The following is a 23,266-nucleotide window of genomic DNA, read 5'->3' on the forward strand; positions in this document are numbered from 1 at the left end:
ATGGATCAAATTTTTTGATTTTGTGTATCATATGTATCTTTGGTTAACCCAAGACTCAAAGATTTTTTCAAGTTTTCCTAGAAGTTGTACAGTTTGAGGTGGCACGTGTGGGTCTCTGACCTGTTTGGAGCTCATTTATGGATATGGTGCAAACTCTCGGTAGAGATTCATTTTTTTTTGCACATGGTTGTCTCATTGTTTCACTACCATTGGTTGGAAAGTATATTCTCTTCCTGTAGAACTGCCTTTGCATCTTTGTCAGAAATCAGTCTAGTCTTCCAATCCCTGAACATAGTACAGCTCTCTGTTCATTACTGCCTTGTTTATTTCTCTCAGTGGACATCACTTTGGGTCCCTGATGTTCCTTTGTGTCTGGGTCTGTACAAAGAAACCAACCCCCAGCCCCTTTTTCAGCTGCTCCTCAGCCCTTTTATTATGTAGACTTCGGGCAAGAGGAAGAACAGAACGTCCTTCTAAAGCACGGCCCGTCCCAGGAGCCATGTGGAGGGCCCGTCCCAGGAGCCATGTGGAGGGCCCGTCCCAGTAGCCATGTGGAGGGCCCGTCCCAGTAGCCATGTGGAGGGCCCGTCCCGGTAGCCATGTGGAGGGCCCGTCCCAGGAGCCATGTGGAGGGCCCGTCCCGGTAGCCATGTGGAGGGCCCGTCCCAGGAGCCATGTGGAGGGCCCGTCCCGGTAGCCATGTGGAAGGCCCGTCCCAGGAGCCATGTGGAGGGCCAGATGGGAAACTGGTTGCTCGTAGGAAGTGGAACCTTCTTTTTGCTCTGACTTAGTGGTGAGTGTTCTGGCAACCACAGAGGGTGGCCCTGTGCCAGGGCACTGAGGTCACTTGTTTTGATTTCTGGTATTTCCTGTCTCCTCTCGTCTCTCTGCCTCCCTCCCTCCCTCCCTCCCTCCTTCCCTCCCTCCCTGTCATTCTCGTTTCTTCTTTCTTTCACCTCAGATCTGCCGTCACATTTTCCATGACATATGCAAGAGGGTGCTTGTGGGTGGGGACGGGCACAGGAGCACGTACAGGGCATCCTTGCTGCCAAGTGGCCCGCAAAGCCCAGCACCAGTCCCCTGGTCAGGACCACAGTGGCCACTACAAGTCCTTGAGCAGAGGGCCCCCCCCCACCCCCCTCCCATGGATTGGGATGAAAATGCAGGCCAGACAGAATTCAAAGAGGCGTGGGAAGGCCCTATCTCACAGAGCGAGGACTCGGCAGCACAGAAGTGCCTTTACTTTTCCGTTCGGGTCTTTCCTGATAAGGTTTTGCTACATGGTTTCCCTTCTAAACCAGGGGCTTCAGAGGCCGTGTAAGAGCATGAAACCTCTCCAAACCCCTGACTGAAGGGCTGGAGAGAAATTAAGTTGTGCGTCTAGTTTCCTCTGGAATCCCTGCTCTGCTTTTCTGGCTCTTCCCAGTAGCCACGTCCCGACAGCCATTCCTCGTACATCTGGGCAGAGGAGCTATCGTTGGGTGATTCCTCACTGTGTGTCCCAGTGGCCTGTCCTGCGTGGCTGCACCCCTCACATCCCCGAGGCTCCCTCCCATCCTGTGCGTGACCGTGTGTGTTTCTCCTCTCTCCTGATCTGCCTCTGTGGTCCAGGCGCAAACCCAGACTTCAGGTCACCAGACGACACTGTGTTTGACATCATCACGGACGAGGAGCTGTGCCAGATACAGGAGTCGGGCTCCTCCCTGCCTGAAACGCCCACCGAAGCCGACTCTCTTGACCCCAGCGTGGCTGAACAGTGAGTAGAGGTCACCGCCATTTCCCGAGTGCTCGTTCAATGCCTGGCCCTTGCGCTTGCTTATCAAAGGACCAGGAAAGTCTGGAGCAGCAGTTCTCAACCTGTAGGTCGCGAACAATGAAAATACATCCTGCATATCAGATATTTACATTACGATTCATAACAGGGGCAAAATTACAGTTATGAAGTAGCAACGAAAATAATTTTATGGTTGGGTCACCACAACATGAGGAACTGTATTAAAGGGTCGCGGCGTCAGGAAGGTTGAGAACCGCTGGACTCTGGAGGGAGGATCGCTGTCCTTGCTGAAGGGAAGGGGCCTCGGCACAGTGCTGGGGAGCAGTGGCCCTCAGGGAGTTCAGGGCTCAGGATGGTCACTGTTGACCTTGTCAGAGACGTCCCAGGAAGGTCAGTGGTCCCGGATTTCAGCGTTAAGGCCTTCCTGGGTGTGGGCAGCTACAGCAGCCTGCTCAGCTGCCGTAACAAAACAGCCAAACTCGGTGCTGACACACCAGAGATGGGTTTCTCACTGTTCTGTAGACTGGAAGTCTAGGTCAAGAAGGTGGCAGTTTGGTTTCTTCTGGGACCTTTCTCCTTGGCTTGCAGACCATGATCGTGCCTCCTTGTGTGGCGCCTGCACATCGCCTTGGTGTGTCCTGCCTCCTCCTTGCACAGGATACCACTCAGGTTGGATGCGGTCCCCTGGTCCAAATGCAGTCACTTTCTGAAATCCGGCGGTTTAGGACCACAGCATGAGTCTTGATCTTGCCAACTCGTATTGATCTCTCTGTTCCTCTCTTCCTCCCCGACTTGAGCGGTGGCTGTCACCCAGGATTTCTGCTGCATGGGAGGGGATGCATTTAATCATCATGGGACTCTCGACAGGAGATTTTAGGCGTCAGGGTACCTCCGTATCCAGTGTCCTTTTACTAAAGAGTGACTGCACATACCATGGTGTGGCCTCATGGTTAAAGCCAACCTGATCACCCAACCAAGAGAGCCCCTGCTCATGTTGCTTCTGTGGCTTTGGGCCTTTTCCTCCTGGAACCGCAGAATTCTTCCCGGACTGCGGCAGCCTGCGCATTCTCCCCCACCCTCACAACCCAGCAGTCCCCAGGGCGTGTTCCGTCCCATTAGCGCTAAGTCGCTGTCTGCCGTCCTCACCTGGCCCCTCTTCACTGACGGCTCCTCGCCTCCCAGCCAGGTGATGGTCAGGTGAGCAGGACCGAGCTTCAGGCCTGGGAGGGCAGCCTCTGCTGCAGCTGCATGAGAAAGTGAGCCCCCTGCAGCCTTCTCTCCCTGGCCCTTCACCTTCCCCTTTCTCAGCAGGAACAAAAACGGAAGATGTTCTGAGTGACAGATATGTGCGTGTCAGTCACGGGAATCAGGAAGTGTCCCAGGGAAGGAAGCTGCCAGCGCTTCTGGGAGGCTGGCCTGCGTTGTGATGTGTAGGGCTGAGCTGGCATATCTGCTGTGTGCCCATTTCCTGGCACCTAGCGGCCCCCTTGTCTTCTCCAACGTAAACCACTCCAGATGCCCAGATGATACTGAGCTCAAGCTCACCCACACAGCATCATGGCTGGTAACGCTGTAGAGCTGATGCTTTGTGGGCATGTGCTTTGGGGAGCTGTGGTGGGTTTGTCACCAACCGGGAGACTTGATGCCTGGTATCTCAGCAACAAAATGAGGACAGGATATGGTGATGCTGATTAAGGTTAGAACGCCACAGTGTGCTTGGGTTAACCAACAGCTCTGCCTTCGGGTAAGTGGAGCTGCATAAAACCTCACCAACTTTGGGGGGAGGAGAAAGGCTCCTCACTGGGGTCCTAGCCCTCGTTCTGCTGTGTGAGCCTTGGCGGGTATTAGTCTCTGAATTAGTTTCCTCGCCTGCAAAACGGTGTTGGCAGTTCCCAGGAACCACAGACCAGGCCCATGGAAGGGGTGCTGCCTTTGGAGCCCTTGGAGGAGCAGGCTGGAGTGCACGCCCTGACCACTCCTGGGCCGCGTGTCCTTTGCTCTGCCTCCACCCCTCTAGTGGGGGCAGCTTCAGGTTTCCCTCCCGCAGCACCCTTTCCCCAGCCAGTGCACTCACGGAGGTCACCCGGGCTGCTCCCAGGTAGCCTCTGCATCAGGTCACCCTGTGTTCACACAGGACAGGGTGGCCATCTGTGGTCTCTACCAAGTGTTGCAAACATGGTCGGCGAGTAGCACTTCTTTACCTTCAGACCCTGAGGCCACACCCCAGGCAGAGTGCCCACACCCAGCCTGCTCCCCTGCTCTCCGTCCTCCCTCTGTCTCCCTCTGTCTCCCTTCCTTTCCCTGCCCCTTCACCAACCCCTCCCCCACACACACCCTCCCTCATCTCCAAGGCCTTTATGACGTGCTGGTGTGTGTGAGAATAAGGGGCGGAAAAGAGTAGGTCTGAAGGTGGGAACTTCGACTTCCGGTCTGTTGTGTGGATGGAATGAAATCAAGACGCAAAAGCCCTGTGGCCTCCGTGGGCTGTGCCAGTGTCTGTGGCCAGTAACGAATGGCGTGTGCCCAGGGGAGGACGTGGAAAGTCATCCCTACTCCCAGGTGTCTCAGATAAGGGCCCAGAGAGTGTAGGACCAGGGAGTGACGAGGCAGGAAGGTGAAGGACTCGGCTGCTGTGCGGTTCCTGGGGACAGGTGGGCGGGTTTGCTAAGCTGTGGAAGGGCCGGGGGTGGGGTACGGACTGGCGGTGCCTGGTCGGGGAGAAGCCAGTGGTCCCAACAGTGGCCCTTGTGTTGCTGTGGCCAGCAGCCCCCAGCTTGGCCCTCGGAGTGCACTGACCGGGCCTCACCGTCGCTAGCCAGGGGTGTGGGTGGTGACGTGGGCCTGGGGGTCTGAGTGACTTTCCCAGGGACACAAGAGGTGGGGCTGCCACTGAGCCAGTGTTTGAGTGACCCAGGGCCCTGCTGTCCCCTCACCACCGCGTCCCCCCACAGAAGCCTGTGGAGATGCTGCAGGGCCTCGCCGCTTGTGCGGGGACACTGTCAGGAAAGTCGGGGGCTAGTGGCCCCGCTGTCAGAGGTGCTCAACACGAGGTGGAGGCACACAGGGAGATGACGGCAATGCCCCATTGAAGCCCATTTAAAGACGGTAAACGTCGGCCTTGTCCCCAGGAAAAGAGCAGATCGTGTTGTTTGGGACGGACGCAGTGGTCGTGAGGCCCGAGTATAGGAAAGTCACTCATGGATGCATTGGGCATGGTGGTGAAACAGCAGGTGGGGTCACGCGGACCCTGTGCCACTGGCAGTGCGTGTGGCATGCCACGCCTCCCTGAAGGCGCAAAGCAAACCCTCCCAAGCCTCGCCATCACAGCAGCTTCCATCTTGTGTTGCTAGTTTTTGTCTTTTCAGTTTACCGGGGTGACATTGTTAATGGGATTACATAGGTTTCGAGTGTACACTTGAAACATCATCTGTATATTGTATTGTGTGCTCATCACCCTAAGTCTACCCTCCTCTGTCACCATATATTTGACCCCCCTGACCCTCTTCAACCTCCCCGCACCCCTCTTCTCTCTGGCAACCACCATACTGTTGTCTGTGTCAATGAACTTTTTATTTGTCTCTTTTGTTTGTTCATTTGCTGCCTTCTGTGTTATGTCCTTCACAGTGAGTGAGAACATGATTCTTGCCCTTTTCCATCTGATTGATTTTGCTTAGCATGTGACTCTCAAGATCCATCCACGCTGTCGCAAATGGCAGTGTTTCATCCTTCCTTGCAGCTCAGTCGTATTGCTGGTTCTGGGGACAAAGAGCAGTCACTTCTGCCATTTGGGAGCCCTCCTGCCCGTGAATGCGAACTGTGCCCAGTGTGCTGTACGCAGGTCTCCAGTCCCAGCCAGCCCTGGGAGGTCGGCCGTGGTACAGTCCATGTCTCACCAAAGCAAAGGTGAAGAGATTACCACGTAGTGACGGGCAGAGCTGGATCCAGGTCTGGTCTATCTAAACCTCAAAACCACACTATTCAGCCCATAATTCTGCCTGCGTAACAGCTGATGTCAGCTGTCCTTCTCATTTCGGCGAGTGACTTGTGACTCATGAACCAAAGAGGCAACTTTAAGCCTATTGAGCAGAGAGTTAGGATCTAGTAGACACAACACGCACAGTGGCTGACATTTAAAACTCTGCCTCATTCCGTGACCACATTATGGAGGTTAAACAAATGCGCCTCACATGGTGGGCAGGAGGTTGGAAACCACAGCCAAGGAGCTGGGTGGTTTGCACTGGTACATTCCACGTCCTTGGTAGAGCAGTGCCCTGAGAGTTTGTAATCTTAACTTCTTTCTTGTGTCCTGGCCCCACAAATAAGCTCTTGACCTATCCCAGGCATGCCACGTTAAAGTGGAAAGTGCCCGAGGGGTAAAAGGAGTTTGGAGACTTTTAAAAGTTTTGTTTCTCAGTCATGAAAATCATATGCTGTTTGACATATGTGTGGAAGAGAGAATTACATATACATAAAGGATTTGAGCGCATGTGTGTGAAAGGCATAGGATATTTGTGTTGTTGGTTTTTAAAAAAAAATTTTTATTGACTTCAGAGAGGAAGGGAGAGGGGGAAAGAGGTGGAAACATCAATGATGAGATAGAATCATTGATTGGCTGCCTCCCGCACACCCCCTACTGGGGACCAAGCCCACAACCCAGACATATGCCCCAACCTGGAATCGAACCGAGACCTCCTGGTTCATGGGTCAACGCTTAACCACTGAACCACATCGGCCAGGCAGATAATTCAATTTTAAAATGAGCAGACCCAGCATAGACTCCTTTTCAGAACACTTCTTAGATTCACGGTGATCTTAAACTTGGCTATGCACAGTTTCTAGCATTCTGTGGACCTCTGGGATTCTCAGCCGACTCAGTTGTTTTGGCCTGTTCATATTCCCTGGTGCAAGTCCTTCCAGGATTAATCACAGAACAAGAGCATAAAAGTTAACCCAAAAGTGAGGCAGAACCTGACCTCCTTGGTGAGGAGCCCAAAGGAAAGGGTCAGCACCTGTTCTCATGGCTGCTCGCATCCCTGCCTCCCAGAAACCGGAAGAATCTCCTGAACTTGGGAGCTCAACATCACCTGCTGTCAGCAGCTCTGGGGTTTTAGAGTCACGCCATTCCCCCTGGTGTCAGAATTCTCGGAGATGGAGGAAGGAAACCCCTTACAGTTTCTGGCTTCCCCGGTGAGCTTTAGGCCTGGTGTTCAAGGAGAGAACAGGTGTGTTCACGCCTGAGAAGAAGCATTGCACACCAGCTGCAGCGTTGGGTCACTTCTCCGCAAAAATGCACAAGCTATAAACAAAGCCTTCCCCGTCACCGCCGGAGGACACGGCATTCTGTGCTCCTGCAAGTTCCTGGGCAGCTTCTCTGAGCCCCACGGCCTACAGCTGGAACATGCTGGTGCCCTCCACTTGCTGGGAGGCAGAGCACGTCTTGGAAGTGTCCTCCGAAGACTTCGGCTGGCTCCAGGCTCCCACGTAAGGGAGGCAGCCAATGTCTTTCACAAGTTTCCAGAAGTTCTTCCGAAACTTCAGGCCAACAAAAGCGTAGAGCACAGGGTTGAGGCAGGCCCGCAGGTAGGCAATGGCCTCCGTCACGACGATGGCGTAGTGGTAGCTGGTCATGGTGTGGTACACCCAGCTCGTGCTGCCGATGAGCTTCACAAGAGTGAAGGGCGTCTGGGTCAGCAGGAACACAGCTACCACCAGGAAGATGATCTTGAGAGACTTGTGGTTCTGGAAGCCTCGGGCATGAAGCAGCGTCTTGATTATGACCGAGTAGCAGACAATCATGGTGAGCAGTGGCAGGAAGAACCCCAGAGTCATCTGGGTGGCGAGAACCACAGTGGAAATCGTCTCGTTGTGATCACAGACCCACTTGTCGTACTTATGGACATCACCATAGATGATCTGTGGCAAGGCCAACAGCAGGGAGACCACCCAGATGGACCCGCAGATGGCCTTGCCCCAGCTCATCCGCTTCGCCTTCTGGTTATAGGCCTTTGTGGCCCGGACCACCGCCATGAAGCGGTCCACGGTGATGCAGACGAGGATGAGCATGGACGTGTAGAAGTTGAAAGTATAGACGCCTAGCAGGATTTGGCACATCACCTTGCCAAAGACCCATTCGTGCATGCCTGCGTAGGCCCAGAAGGGCAGGGTGCAGACAAACACCAGGTCAGCCAGGGGCAGGTTCACCAGGAACATGTCCGTCAGGCTCTTCAGCTTCTGGTAGAAGATGTAGATGACCAGCACCAGCGAGTTCCCCACCAGGCCACAGAGGAACACGGCCACGTACATGCAGGGCAGAAAGAGCTTCTTGAACTCCAGGAAGTTATTGTGCTCCTGCTTGTTGGCGTTGGACACGTTGAACATGCTTGCAAAGTAGTCGTCATCCTCCATAGTGTCTGTTCTGATGAACACCTGTGAGTCAAAACACAGGAGTCATGTTTGGGCTGAGGGCCCACACCCGTCTTCCCACTGCCCCCTTGCCCAGCTCCGCCCTGCACAGTCTAGTACACGAGATGGCCAGTTCAGTGGGGAAAATGCTCCAGTGGGACAGGGAATTCTTCATGAGCCTTACAGTTCTCAGGACTCACCTGCCTGGGAGACCATGCGCATCCCAGAAAACCTGTGCTCACTTCGGCCTCTAAGGGCACCTGTGGTGACATGGGGTCGGTGCCCTTTGGTAGAGTAGCACAGCTTGGCCTACTACACCTGGCCAGGCCTCACAGCATGTGCCCGCCCATCCTGTGCCCCACCTGCTGTTACATTGGACCCCTGAACTACTCATGAAAGCCAAGGCATGTGTCCCCCAGGAGGTGTCTGGGGGATGGCCCGTCCCTCCTGCCTTTTGCTCTCAACTACATAGATTTTAAAGGACAACTGATAGAAAAACCAGGCAGAGAAATGCACGTGGCTGCCCAGCACTGGGGCTGAGCTGGCCCCTGACCAGGGATTTGGGAGTTCTCACACCCCAGCCTCATCTTTCCCCTTTATCGCCTGTCCCAGTGGCAGTGTGCCCGTCAGAGCCTCATTTCCTGAAGATACTTTGACCTTTAGGCATCTCTTAAGAGGTAGGTTTCCTTAGAAGAGAACATGGCTTTAGCTTTTATGACTAGCAGTTTAGGCTGAGGGGTCTCCTTTAACAAATGGGAGCCCTGGTTGAAATGGCCAGCTGGGTGGGTGGCCAGAGGCCGGTGGCAGGCCTTGCAGTGGGCTTGTAGCTAAGTGCAAATAGCTGCCTGTTTTGCCTGGGGCGCCCTGCCCTTCAAGGCCCACACTTCCCTTTGACCCTTCTCTTTGTCCTGTGACCCTGCTGAGGACCACAGGCAGGGCGTCACAGAGGTGATGTGACCCGTGGCGTGGGCACGGGCACCTGCCTGCAGCAGCTTCCAGTTTGGAGTGCCAGGCCACTGGCCTGCAGATTCTCCACACACAGTGGCTCATTTCCAGGGACCCAGGGCTATACCTTGCCAGTACCTCAAGAAGATGGGTTTTTTGTGTTGTGGTTTTTAAAATGAAAACACAGGTATTCTTTATTGCAATTTCATAGTTGGAAGGAGGCAGGTATTTGGATTAGCAAAGTCAAAATAACCACTGGCAAAAAAAAATACATCAACCGGCCAGACAAGTGCACAAACAAGGAGAAGGCCTTATCTCTCCTTTCTTATCTCCTCGAAGACTTCTGACTGGAAGTGGCATCAGCCCTGGTGCTGTCCCCTCAGTCTTTTCTGGGAACAAAGCACCCTTCACTGCAAGGAAGGGCCTTGCCTTTGGGTGAGACTACGCAACAAAAAGTCCCTGCTCCTCGTCCGGCCGCGGTGTCTCAGTGGTTGAGCACTGACCTACGAACCAGGAGGTCATGGTTCGATTCCCGGTCAGGGCACATGCCTGGGTTGCATCCTCAATCCCCGGTGGGGGGTGTGCAGTAGGCAGCCAACCAGTGATGCTCTCTCGTCGTTGATGTTTCTAATTCCCTCTCTGAAATCAATAAATCGAATTTTCTCAAAACCTTAAAAAATTACTTTCCCTTCTAGAAATGTGAAAACCATTTACTTCCATAACCAAAGTTCTATGTTTATTTCTGAAAATAAAAAAGGTAATATATGCAACTTTGGAAATAGTGTAAATGTCTAATAATAAAAAAAAAATAGCTAATTATAATTCAGACAAAATAGAATATAACTAATGTTTAGAGCTTTTAATATTTTTAAAACGGTAACGCATTTGAATTGCTCAGAAGAGTATAAACACAGACTTAGTATTGGCTGTTACTATTGCAGTGAGTAGGTGACAGGGTTATAGAGTTGATCATGGTTCTTAACCTTTGATCATAAACCCCTTTGAGAATCTCATCGAGGCCGCAGACCTTTTCCTCAGAAATATGTACACACACTTGCACTCCTGGGGTCCGTGAGCCCTTTGACACTCTGCCACATACCCGACCACCCTGGCCTAAGAATCGACGATAAGCTATAGGGTTTTGACTATATTTTTTAAAAAACAGAAAAATGACCAGATTTTATCAGCAGTTCGCTCTGGTTGGTGCAGACTTATTTCCCTTATATTTTCCAAAAGTTCTATAGTGGTGAACCATATTCCGAGAGAGGAGCCTGTCTTACTAAATGCAAAAGAAACAAAAACAAAGGCTATTCAGTGAACAGACATAGACAGTGAGTCTCCTCATCGCCCGGGAGGGTCAGACTCTGCCCTTGCTCCCCCGGACCATTCGCTTCCAAGCACGTCCAGTGCCCAGGACCCAAAGTCATTTCTCTAACCCTCGGCAGCAAGCAGCAGAGATGGGATCGGAACCTGGAGCAGCTGCGCACTAAAGCCTGGGCATTTCAGGGCGGCTGCTCCAGGCAGGAATCTGAGAGCCCTGGCTCTTACCTATAGAGAGGAAGACAAATGACTCACCCACCAAGATGCCTGTTCAGTTTGTTCCAGAGATGAGCTGTGCTCAGCAGCAGGCTCTACCTCTGCCTCTCTGTGATGTGGTCCATGTTTCCGCTGAGTAGTTTTGAAGAACCCTCGGTTGCTGATTGGAAGAGGCCCAACCCATCTAGCAGATCAGAATCCACATGACCAGCCTGCACCCATGTAATTTGGGGTCAAAGATAGGAAGCTGTGGCTCCGTCACTGAGACCCCTCTGCCCCCGGGCTGGCGACCGACTCGCCCGCTGGGACCTGAGGGGGTTTTTCTTTGTAAACCGATGGCATTCGAATCTTAAAATTCTTTCATTCACTAGTCATGCGTCTCTTTGGAATAGTTTGGGTCTGGACCAATGCAGAGTGCATGCTCTGGTCTCGTTCTGTGTATGTGTGCGGCTCCAACGTGATAGCCACGGATTCTCAACCCTGCAGAACTGTTACCCCATTTAATAGATGAGAACACCAGGGCCATAGTTGAATTAGTCCCATGTGCACACAGCTAGTAACTGGCATTTCCAGGCTACAAACCCAGCTCCGTCACTGCCAGGCCAATCAACCAGATGGCTTCTAGGTGAATGTGGGTCTGACATGGGATAAGCCAGCCATGTCATTTTGGACGAGTTCAACAGCTGGAGTTGGAAGGACCTGAGCCTTGTCTCGCACACACTCGGCCGTGCTCTTCTCGCTTAGTAATCACTTGTGCCCCATGGGGCAAACCAGGTCTCGACCTGCTGCCCTCCACACGTGGCTTTTGTGATCTGCCTGTTTGCAGTGTTGCTTGTTTCAAGGGCATTCCTTTTCTTGGAAACAAAACTAAGCTGCTTAAGGGGAAGTAACCAGTCCTATGCCTTGGCTTCCCACTGGCGTACTGCAACATTTTCTAAGTAGGTGAGGGGAGAACCGGAGGGGCCTGGCAGCCGCCTGCCGCACACTTATCGGGGAAGTCATGCTGTGCTGACCTGCCCGATCTTCCTCAGCACCTGGCACCCTCGAGCCAGAACTCTAGTTAGGATGTCGTGACCCGGGCTGAGGCTGTCACAGCTGCTGGCAGAAGAGGCTGCCTGCAAGACTTTGGTGGGTGACAGGGCTGTGGAGGGTAAGTTAAAAGATCCTAACAACGGCAGCCTAACCAAAGGGCACGAAAGGGCTAGGGAGGTGAGGGAGGGAGTTGGGTGTGGCCTGCGCAGCGTCGCCCCCAGGTGTTGGTTGTGAGAATGGGCCTGCAGGTTTGTCTCTTGTGTCAGACCGCAGTTACCAAGTAATCAGAAATCAAAATACCAGAACTGTTCTTCTTCACTTGGTTTTTAGGCAAAAGGAAATCAGTGACTAAAACAACAACTACTAGGAATTTACTTTTAATTGTAAAATAAAATACCCCAATCCACAAAATGACTCACCCCAACCTTGCAAACCGGGCTGTTCACTAGAGTCTCCTGCAGTGACCGGCACGTCCTGGATCTGTGCTGTCCTGCACAGTGGCCGCTAGCCCGTGTGGCTGCTCAGCACCTGCTGTGTGGCTAGTGCAACTAAAGAGTCACATTTTGTAGCTTTAAAATAATTTGGTGAATTTGAGTTTCAATAGCCATAGCCAGTGGCTATCTGTTGGACAGTGCTATTGTAAACCAAAGACCTCTGCCGCTCACAGGGCCCTGCTCACAGATGCAGGCTGCCCTGGGGGACTGCAGGCCTCTCATTGGTCAGAGCACCACTCCTAACTGCTGGGCTCGGCCAGAGAGCCGTAGATGGAGCCCCTGAGGAAGATGGTCAGCCAGACCCTCGGGCCATAGGGGCCTTGCAGGCATCCTTTCCTGCTCAGCCCATCCAAACGAGCGGGCCATCTGCTATCCAGCGGTCTGCAAAATTGACATACAGCAATTCAGTAAAAAAGATCCAAGGCATTTTGATCTGTGGGAGGAAAATACTAGAGACTGCAGCTGCAGAAACCAAGCTGGAGGACCCCACCCGGGATCCCTCCTCCAGGCCGCATGAACCCCTGGACTGCATTGCCGGGGACTTTTCAGCATCCACCTCGTCTGTGATCGCCACTTTCTTCTTACTTGGTTCTAACTTGGAGCCTTGCCCGGCTGGCATGGCTCAGGGTTTGAGTGTTGATCTATGAACCAGGAGGTCATACTTCGATTCCCGATCAAGGCATATTCCCAGGTTGCAGGCTTGATCGTAGTGTGGGGCATGTAGGAGGCAGCCAACCAATGATTCTGATCTCTATCTCCCTCCCTTCCTCTGAAATTAATAAAAATATATTTAAAAATAAATAAGTAAATTGGTCGTGTCCTCCCTTGGGGGCATTTGAGACAGAAAACTGCCTTAGCCTGAGCCACCTAACCTGGACACTTAACTGGGCACAGGCTGTGTGCAGGGCACGTGCCCAGGGATGTCGAGATGAGCGCCTCAGGGGGTGGAGCAAGTTGACGTAGATGCCTGTGAGTGAAGACAGGTCCAGCTGGACTGGCCGTAGGCTCGGGGAAGTGTGGCATGCCGTCTTCCCCATGAGGCTGCTGTGGCTAGTGTTAAGCTCCCAGGGCTGCAGCCTGGGGGGAGGAAGGTCGCTTGTGGGCAGTGAGTTTGTCTCGCTCCTTTTCTTAGAAAAGCACGTCATTGACAACAGAAAGAAATGGGTCTGGGAGGGGATAGGCTGCCCCCTGGTGGCTGTGCTTTTGTTCCCTGTCATTCTCACATTTTTTAATCCTTGGGCATCTTCTAACACAGCTGCTTGGACATTTTCTACTACATCCCACAGTGAGAGTACATGTTACCTGACCACCTGGGTGTGGACATGTGTAGACTCCAAATCAGAACAAGAGCCTCATAAAACGATACTGAACCCTCCCCACATGCATTGGTCATTTCCAGTCTGTTTTCCTAATGTTGGCCATAACTTACTCACAACCTATTACGTGGGTCATGACCCACAGTTTGAAAATCTATTGAAAACTACTCACTACCTTCCCAACTTCATCGCCCACCCAGGCATTCCCCCCCACCCCCCCAGCTCCTTCTTGCGGGGCCTCAGGCAGGACCAGTGAGGGTCTGAGGCACCTACTCTGGGAATTGTCTCCTTGCAGGTTGCTGGGGGTTGTCTGTCGTCATGGTGGTCAGAGAGAGGGGAGACGCAGAAAGAGAGGGAACAATAGGTAAGGACATATTTTGTCCTAAATGCAGGAAGATGGAGAGAACCCGCTACAGTTTTCAGAGTTTGTTTCATCTTATGTTATAGATCTTTCTCGTTTACGGTGTTTCCACTTTGGACAAGGATAAAAGCAAATGAAATGAGGTTGGCCTGCATAGCCTTGGGCCCATCTCTTCTCCCCTGGACCCCTGTCTCTTGAGCTGCTTCTTGCAGGGACATTCTGTGATTCTGTTTGTCCCAGGGTCAGAGGTGGGGGATCTGGAAGCCATGGTTAGAAGAGCAACAAGAAGGGAGAAGGGCAGAGGTGGGGCAGGGCCTGGGGGAAGCAGAATGGCGAATGACAAGGCTTGCTTTGGTGGCAGCGGGCGAAAGGGCTTAGCCAGAGTCACGCAGTTAGTCACAAAGCCAAGACCGGAACTGCCTTGAAGTGATTCCCAACACCCCACCCCGAGCTATGCTACCTCTGCCCTGAGCCACAGTGGGCTCCAGTGGGAGGCTGACTGTCCCGCTGGTCATGGGCTGGTGTGAGCTGTGCAGAGACAGCCCCAGCCAGGCACCTGGGCTCTTGTGGGTGTCTGGTGATCTAAACACCCCTGGGAGCCCCCCAGTGCCAGCCCTCGCCACCCCCACGTAGTTGCACCCCGAGAGCAGATTCCCACATCCCGTGGCCTCAGCACTCCAGCAGTAGGCAGACAGGAGCAAGGTCGGGCAGTGGGAGCTCTGGTAGCGAGCAGGCTGCCCAAAGGAAGCCAAGAGGTCAGAACCTCTCTGTAACTCAGCTGGTGTGGGATGGGGGGTGGTCCATGTGTGTATGGTCATCCCGTCCCCACACCCGCGGGGAAGACATTAGGGAGATCACTGCAGCCTTGTTGTCCTCTCCCACCCAGTGCCCTCTGCCCACAGGGTATGCGGGCCTGTCTCACTACCTCCGGATTGAAAGGTTTCCATGGGGTCTGATATTGGCTACATGACTCTAGCTGTGGGCCTCAGGCTGTGGGCCCCTGTGTGCTGATAGCTAAATGGCTGTACTCTCATCACATTTCAGGGACACCGCATCGAGCTCACTAACCCCTGAGGACCCCGAAGACATGGCCCTGGGGCAGGACACGGAAATCTGCTTGCTGAAGTCCGGGGAGCTGATGTAAGTGCCCATCCCCAAGCGGGGCCTCCCAGGGCAGTGGGTTCGGGGCAGAGGAACTGGCTTCCCAGTGCCGGAGCTGGAAAGCACCCGCAGGCTGACTGGGCACCGGAGGTTGTGCTTTTTTAGGTATAATTCATATACAGTAAGACCCCCTTTAGAGTGTGTAATGCTTGGCCTTTGACAAATAATACAGTGTAATAGTCACCAGTCATCCTGCCCAGCCCACACTCAGCTCGGCCAGCAGCTCATACGATCTCAGGGACCTCAAAGCCCACCCAGCTCTGCTCCCCACTTGCTGCTCCGTCTTGGACAAGTTACCTAACCTCTCTGAGCTTTAATTTTCGTTTCCACCCCTGAGGCGAGCGGTCTCAACCCTACCCCCGGCTCCCCAACCCAGAGGACCAGAGCCGGGAAGGAGGCACCACATAGCATCTGGCTGTGAAAATCGGGATTCTGTCCTCCTTGGTTTCCTGCTGGAAACTAAGGTGCCCCCTTTAAGATCCAGCACAAAATCTCGTTGGGAGATACTCACCCAGGGCTCCAAAGGAGGGAGGACGGAGGGACTAGAGTTCTGTGAGGAGAGACTGGGGTTTGTGGCTCCAGGGAGAGAGCTGAAGGAATGGCCACCAGGGTCCTTGCCCTAAGTTTCTCTCTTATATTGTAGATGCTATCTTTCTTGGGTGGAGCACTCTGCTCCGTCCAGCATCAGCCTGGGGGAAATGCCAAGAGTCCCACCCTCCAGGCTCCCTATTGTCCGACACAGCACAGATCACGTCCTGCAGAGGAGTCAGCTGCTTGGGCCCTGAGTGTAGAGGTCCAGACAGGTTCAGGCGGTGTTAGTGACTGAGTTGTGTGGCTCTGGGGTGGGGGCCACACCCCTTACCTTCCCCCAAGACTGACCATTGCCTCCCTCTCACAGGAGAGGCAGAATCTGGGACAGACAGGGTTATGTGGCTCTAAGATGGTGTCAGTTTTTCCCCTCACACACCCAAGCAGTGCAGAACCCTTCACACAGCCAAGTCTTAGTCTGTTTGTGCCGGATAAACTCTGCTCCCTCCCCCTGACGACTCCCTGAAACCCTGCTCCACCACGAAGGTCTGCAGGCACCCAGCAGCTGGCGGCTAGCCTTAGTATACCCCGGGACTTTAGTGTGAGTGGCCTCAGATCCAGCACTGACCCTGAGTTTGAGCCTGTATCGGTGATAAACACCACTCACCCCTCCTCCCTGGTGACTCACTAAGAACCTACATCATTCAACCCAAGTACTGCCGGAGGCTCTCTCAGTGACTGAGCCTAACAGGCAGCCAGAAGGCAGAGGCAAATCTCAGAGTACCTTGTACCTTTTACTGACCTGCCCCCAGGCTCAGTGCTACTGAATGCCAGCCTTGGTGCACAACTTGGTCCTACACACTCCCAGGGACTGCGGAAGCAGCTACAAGCTGTGGGTTGTTTTAAAACTCCAAACAGGTTGCCTAGGGCCAGTCACAGGCAGCATCTGACACTGACCTGCACCAGAGTCCCTCCCATGAGCCACCAGAACCAACTAGTGGCAAGCATCAAACAACTCCAGAGCAGGATCCAGTTACCTTCCCAACGGGCACCAGACCCTGCTGAGGCGAATTCTGCTTCGTGTGGTCAACTCCTGGACAGCAGCTTGTACACTGTGGTCGGGGTCAATCCTCAGTTAGCCAGCCTGAGGGTCAGCCCCACACTTGAACAGGCAAATCAGAATTAAGACTCAGTTACAATAGGAGGGCTCCTATAACTCACACAGGGACATTTCCTGGAGCACCCAGCTCCAGTGGTCAAGGAGACGGTGCCACTGGGTCACACCTACTACGTAAGACACCCTGTGAAGACTGGGAGACATAGCAGATCTACCTAATACACGGAGACGAACACTAAGAGGTAGCCAAAATGGGGAGACAAAGAAACATGCCCCAAATGAAAGGACAGGAGAAATATCCAGGAAAAAAAACCCAAATGAAATGGAAGCAAACAATCTACCAGATACAGAGTACAAAACAATGGCTATAAAGATGCTCAAGAGGCACCTGTCTTGCCCAGCCAGCTGGCCAGGCTCCCCTTCCCGGAGGAGGCAGAGAGGGGAGCGCTGGGCCGCCCGTGGGCGGGCGATGATGCCGAGCTTCTGCACGGCCCCCAGCTGCACACGGAAGAGCACGCGGTCAGATTTGGCCTTCAGGTTCCCGAGGGATCGGCCGGATGCCAGAAGTGGGTGGGAAATTGTAGGAGAGCAGACTTCGAGGATAAAACACCTCATCGACTAAATAAACATTATTGATTATGTGCCAGACACTTTGAGACTTCTGTGATCTGTGGAACTAGTCCTTACAGGACAGTTCTTCAAGACAATGCAATACCAACAATATTTGATCTTACCAGTCATTTGAACAATCCACATAGTAGACACAGAAAACAAATAAAAGAATTGAGTGAAGATGAAATCAGGACACTGAAACAGAAAAATAATGAGGAGGCATGGACTCTGGGAAAAACAGAGGGAAGGATATTGTGTGTAGAAGTAGAGTGGCTTGAAACAGGGTGCCAGGTTTGAGGAACTACATTCATTTTGTTGTTGGAGCTTTTAAAACCCATGATGTTGACAAAACTTCTGAACAGGAACAAAAACATAAAGAAATCTACAACAGCAATGCTCAGAACTCCAGTGCAGAAGAGGGTGGAGAACAGGATGAAGACATTTTACCTTTTAACCCTTGAAGAGAAGGAAAACTAAGAATACTTAAAATCTTTATTTGAGATTTTGATTCTTACAGGAAAACAAAACATACCTCTATGGACATGAAGCTGATGAAATCCCAGAAGGTGTCTTTACTCCTGATAACTTCCAGGCACTGTTGGAATGCCTTTGAGACAACAGCAGTCCACACGCTGTTCTGTTCAAAAGCACAGCAGCAGCAGGTGCTAGAGATCTGTGAGAGCTGCGTGCGGGAAGAAACACTCGGGGAAGGGAGAGACTCGCACTTCTTTTCGATTATCACTGACGACGTAGTGGACATAGCAGGGGAAGAGCACCTGCCCGTGTAGGTGAGGTTTGTTGATGAAACTCATATCCTGAGAGAGGAATTTGTGGGTTTCCTGCCTTATGAAGCTGATACTGAAATTTTGGCTATGAAATTTCACACCACGATAACTGAGAAGTGGGGGTTCAACATGGAATATTGTCGTGGCCAGGCTTACATTGTGTCCAGTGGATTTTCTTGCCAAGATGAAAGTTGTTGCTTCTAGACCTTTGGAGAAATATCCCCAAGCTGTCTGCACACTCTGCTCTTCCTGTGCCTTAAATATGTGGTTAGCAAAATGGTGCCTGTTATGGGAGTGTCTGTTAGGAACAATTGAGGAAGTTCTTTTTTCCATCGATCACCACAACTGCTTTTAGAGCTTGACAGTGTAATTTCTCTCCTCTTTCAGAACAATGAAGAAAGGGTAAAGAACTGAAAGAAATTTGCCATTCTCAGTGGACAGGCAGGCACGATGCTTTTGCAATTTTAGTGGACCTCCTACAAGCACTTGTTTTATGTTTAGATGGTATAAATCATGATACAAATATTAGATGGAGTAACTATAGCGGGCTGAGCATTTGTACTCTGTAGTGCAGTAACAGATTTTGATTTCGTTGTTACCATTGTCGTTCTTAAAAATGTTCTATCTTTTATAAGAGCCTTTGGGGAAAACCTCCAGGGGCAGACTTCTGATGTCTTCTTTGCAGCCAGTAGCTTGACTGCAGTGCTGCATTCGCTAAATGAAGTGATGGGAAATATTGAAGTTTATCGTGAATTTTGGTTTGAGGAAGCCACCAACTTGGCAACCAAACCTGATATCCAGATGAAGCCCCCTGGGAAATTCCATAGAGCTCAGCAAGGGAACCTGGAGTCTCAGCTGACCTCTGAGGGTTACTAGAAAGAAGCTCTAAGTGTTCCAACAGTGGAGCACATTACCCAGGAACTGAAAGATATATTCTCAGAACAGCACCTCAAAGCTCTTAAATGCTCATCTCTGATCCCCTTTGTCATGGGACAGCTCAAATTCAATACATCAGAGGAGCACCATGCTGACGTGTCCAGACACAACTTACCCAGTCCTGATACACTCTCAGCTGAGCTACATTGTGGGAGAATCAAGTGAAAACACAGAGGAGAAGATAGAGAGCCTCCACCCACCATTTATGAAGCCCTCCACCTGCCAGATATCAAGGTTTTCCCTAGTGTTTATGCACTGCTGAAGGTCCCGTGCATTCTCCCTATGATGAAGGTTGAGAATTAACGCTATGAAAATAGGCGAAAGTGTCTCAAAGCGCACCTGAGGAACCCTTTGACAGACCAAAGGTCCAGTTACTTAGCTTTGCTTAACATAAACTTTGATATAAAACATGATTTGGATTTAATGGTAGACACATATATCAAATTCTATACAACTAAGTCAGAGCTTCCTACAGATAATTCCAAAACTAACAAATATACCTGAGGGGCTATTGAAATAGGTTTTCTCTTATATTGGACTAGAGGCCTGGTGCACAAAAATTTGTGCACTTGGGGGGGAGGGGGGGTCCCTCAGTCCGGCCTGTGCCCTCTTGCAGTCTGAGACCCCTCGGGAGATAACGACCTGCTGGCTTAGGCCTGCTCCCGGGTGGCAGAGGGCAGGCCCAATCCCTAGGTGCAGCCCCTGGTCGGGCTCAGAGCAGGGCCGATTGGGGAGTTGAGGCGCCGCCCCCTGTCATACACAGAGCAGGGCCCATCAGGGGAGGTTGGAGCGCGACCCCCTGTCATGCACAGAGCAGGGCCAATCCAGGGGTTGGGGCACCGTCCCCTGTCACACACAGAGCAGGGCGGATCAGTGGGTTGGGGCACCACCCTCTATCACCCACAGATCAGGGCCAATCAGGGGGTTGGGGCACCGCCACTCTCACACTCAGGGCAGGGCTAATGGGGAGGTTATGGCTCTACCCCGTCACACACAGAGCAGGGCCCGTGGGGGGGTGGGGGGGGTTGGGGCGCCACCCTCTATCACCCACAGAGCAGGGCCGATCAGGGGGTTGGGGCACCGCCACTCTCACACTCAGGGCAGGGCCGATGGGGAGGTTATGGCTCTACCCCGTCACACACAGAGCAGGGCCCGGGTGGGGGGAGGGTTGGGGTGCCGCACCCTGTCACACACAGAGCAGGGCCGATCAGGGGGTTTGGGCGCTGCCCCCTGTCATGCTGATCCCGGTGCCGGGAGGCCTCTCGGCTCCGCTGATCCTGGTGCTGGGAGGCATATTACCCTTTTACTATATAGGGTAGAGGCCTGGTGCATGGGTGGGTGCCAGCTCGTTTGCCCTGAAGGGTGTCCTGGATCAGGGTGGGGGTCCCCACTGGGGTGCCTGGCCAGCCTGGGTGAGGGGATAATGGCTGTTTGCAGCTGGTCACACACCCTTCAGGGTGGGGGTTCCCACTGGTGTGCCTGGCCAGTCTGGGTGAGGGGCTGAGGGCTGTTTTCAGGCTGTGGGTGACTGAACTCCCAAACGCTCCTTTTTTCCTTTTTTTTTTTTTATTCTGGGCCAGCTTTAGCTTGAGGCTTGGCTCCAGCTCTTAGGCCTCCGCTCCTGAAAGTAGGTTTCTGGCCTTTGCATACAATGTTGCGAATCTGCTGGCTGAAGTCCTGAGGTATTTGTTACAATGTTTGAAACTGCAGGTTCAGGGGCCTGCAGCCGCAGGTGGGGAATGTTGATTTTCTCCGTCACTGAGGCAAGCAAGCCTCATGTTAGTTTCAAGCTGCCTGGCTGCCGGCTGCCATCTTGGCTGACAGTTAATTTGCATATCTCGCTGATTAGCCAATGAAAAGGGTAGCGGTTGTACGCCAATTACCATGTTTCTCTTTTATTAGTGTAGATATTGAAAAAAATCTAAGAAATTTGAAAACATAGAAAAGCTATAAGGTATATGTAGGCCACTTAATCACTGGATATCTTGAGTGCATTAGCCATTGGTGATCTGACGGTTTAAATGGCCCGTGTGAACGCTCATGCTTGGAGAACTGTCGTCCAGAGGGTGACGTTGAAAGGGCCATGCTGCACTTCTACGTGATCTCTGCTAACGTCATTTTAGACGTAACATTTATTATCGGTTCTTCGAAGAAATAAATTTTGAGGAGGTATGGGAGGAATGTGTTTCATAAAACTTTACAATGAAGCGCATGACTAATCTTTGAATAGCAGGAGTTTTAAGAATGCTATTAAAAATCTGTAATGGACAGTTAAGGGAATTGCCAGATAGTGAAAGAAACGTGAGCTTGCCAAACAAGGATTTCAGTGTAGATTTTGTCTTTATTCAATGATCTTAAAGGAACAAGTTACTGTTAAACATTGAAGGAAGAACCTGCCATTGTTCTACATCTGGGTGTTGCTGTATACATTCCTTTGTTGAGCCTATATCTTCATAAGCTTTTTAGCAAGTATATGTCAAACACTTCTGTTTCATGGTCAAGGATCAGAGGTCAAGGGTACTGACAACAGATTGGTCTGTTTTATCCTGTCTTTTTCCATGACTGTATCTACTGCCTCGTCTTGATTTATAAGCAAAACCTAGAAAACCTAGAAAAAATGTGTTTTGTCGTTTATCTAGGAATAACACAGAAAATATTCCTATTATTTTTGGTGAAGAAAGTCAATTTTGTACAGTTTATTTCGACGTAAATAAAATGTGAATTTGTTTTTTAAAAAAAAAGGTGTTCAAGAAACTTAGCGAGAACTTCAACAGCATGAGAAAGGACATAGAAACCATAAAAAAGGACCAGTCAGAAATGATTAATACAAAAATGTGAAATGAGGAATATAGTATAAGAAATAAACAGTCAGCCCTAACCGGTTTGGCTCAGTGGATAGAGCATCGGCCTGCAGACTGATGGGTCCCAGGATTCCAATAAGGGCATGTATCTTGGTTGCGGGCACATCCCCAGTGGGAGGTGTGCAGGAGGCAGCTGATCGATGTTTCTCTCCCATCGATGTTTCTAACTCTCTATCCCGCTCCCTTCCTCTCTGTAAAAAATCAATAAAATATATTTTTTAAAAAGAAAGAAAGAATCAGTCAGTTAGATGAAGTAAAGGTTTGAATCAGCAATTTGGAAGACAAGGTAGCAGAAAATATCCAATCAGTGCAGCAAAAAGAAAATAATTTAAAAAATAAAAATGAGGATACTTTAAGGAAATTTTGGTACAACATGAAATATAATAACATCTGCATCATAGGGGAACCTGAAGGAAAAGTGAAAGAACAAGGGTTTGAGAAACCTATTTGAAAAAACAATAAGTGAAAACTTCCCTAATCTGGAGAAGGTAAACGAAACATAAGTCCAGGAAGTGTAGAGAGTCCCAAACAAGATGAATCCAAAGAGGCCCACACCAAGACACATCATAATTAAAATGGCAATGATTAGAGACAAAGAGAGAATATTAAAAGCTGCAAGAGAAAGGCAGTTAGTTACCTACAAGGGAGCTCCCATAGGATTGTCAGTTGATATCTCAACAGAAACATTTCAAGCCAGAAGGAATTGGTATGAAATAGTCAAAGTGATAAAAATCAAGGATCTACAACCAAGACTATGTTACCCAGCAAGGCTATCATTTAACATTGAAGGAGAAATAAATAGCTTCCCAGACAAGAAAATGCTGAAGGAGTTTATTCCCATTAAATCAGTTTACCCATGTTGATCAGGTCCCTCTCTGCATTTGTCTTTTTAGGGTAAAATTGCCCTTCACAGTGGATGAGATTGCCAGCTTTGGGGAGGGTAGCAGGGAGCTGTTTGTGAGGTCCAGTACCTACAGCTTCATCTCCATCACCGTGGCCGAGACCGGCCTCACCATCAGCTGGGTCTTCTCCTCCGACCCCAAGAGTATCTCCTTCAGCGTGGTCTTCAGGGAGGCAGAGGACACTCCGCTGGATCAGTGCAAGGTAAGGAGGCCAGCTCCCTGCCAGCGGGCGCGGGCTCACATCAGAACGCCTGGCCAGGCCCTCCCTACAGCAGGGCCACGGCCGTCCTGCCTTCTGCTGGGCAGGCCTTTCTTTAAATGTTCCGGGCCCCAGCTGTGAGAGGGACACAGAGAGAAACCAGGGTGGGAGAGCCCTCTGGCTGCCTCACAGAGCAGGCACGGCGCCTGGGCTTGTCCAGCTTGGGGAAGGAGAGACCTGAAGCTCAGGAGAACGGTCTTCAAATGTCTGAAGGTCACTCCTTTGTCAGACAGCTTCAGTCTGAC

The 23,266-nt window shown here is 51.5% G+C and overlaps 2 protein-coding genes across 4 annotated transcripts in view; one reads left to right on the top strand and one right to left on the bottom strand.

The window, feature by feature from the left end:
- Positions 1-23,266, top strand: part of FYCO1 (FYVE and coiled-coil domain autophagy adaptor 1) — a 65,893-nt gene that overhangs the window by 32,865 nt on the left and 9,762 nt on the right. Inside the window, exons 14-16 of the mRNA XM_059664305.1 lie at positions 1,612-1,756; positions 14,905-15,000; positions 22,754-22,964. Of these exons, the coding sequence (XP_059520288.1) occupies positions 1,612-1,756; positions 14,905-15,000; positions 22,754-22,964 (452 nt within the window). The remainder of the gene's footprint in view (positions 1-1,611; positions 1,757-14,904; positions 15,001-22,753; positions 22,965-23,266) is intronic.
- On the bottom strand, positions 6,271-10,836 carry CXCR6 (C-X-C motif chemokine receptor 6). 3 transcript variants are annotated; one of them, XM_059664313.1, is made up of 2 exons: positions 10,701-10,836; positions 6,271-8,200 (listed from the first exon to the last, which is right to left on the bottom strand). In XM_059664313.1, the coding sequence occupies exon 2, from the start codon at positions 8,177-8,179 to the stop codon at positions 7,160-7,162; it is 1,020 nt and encodes a 339-aa protein (XP_059520296.1). In that variant the 5' UTR covers positions 8,180-8,200; positions 10,701-10,836; the 3' UTR covers positions 6,271-7,159. The 3 variants fall into 3 exon arrangements, with proteins under 3 accessions (XP_059520296.1, XP_059520295.1, XP_059520293.1); XM_059664312.1 differs by having other exon boundaries at positions 10,697-10,832; XM_059664310.1 differs by having other exon boundaries at positions 10,670-10,832.

The sequence above is a fragment of the Myotis daubentonii genome, chromosome 14 (assembly GCF_963259705.1).
Source record: "Myotis daubentonii chromosome 14, mMyoDau2.1, whole genome shotgun sequence".
Lineage (NCBI taxonomy): Eukaryota > Metazoa > Chordata > Mammalia > Chiroptera > Vespertilionidae > Myotis > Myotis daubentonii.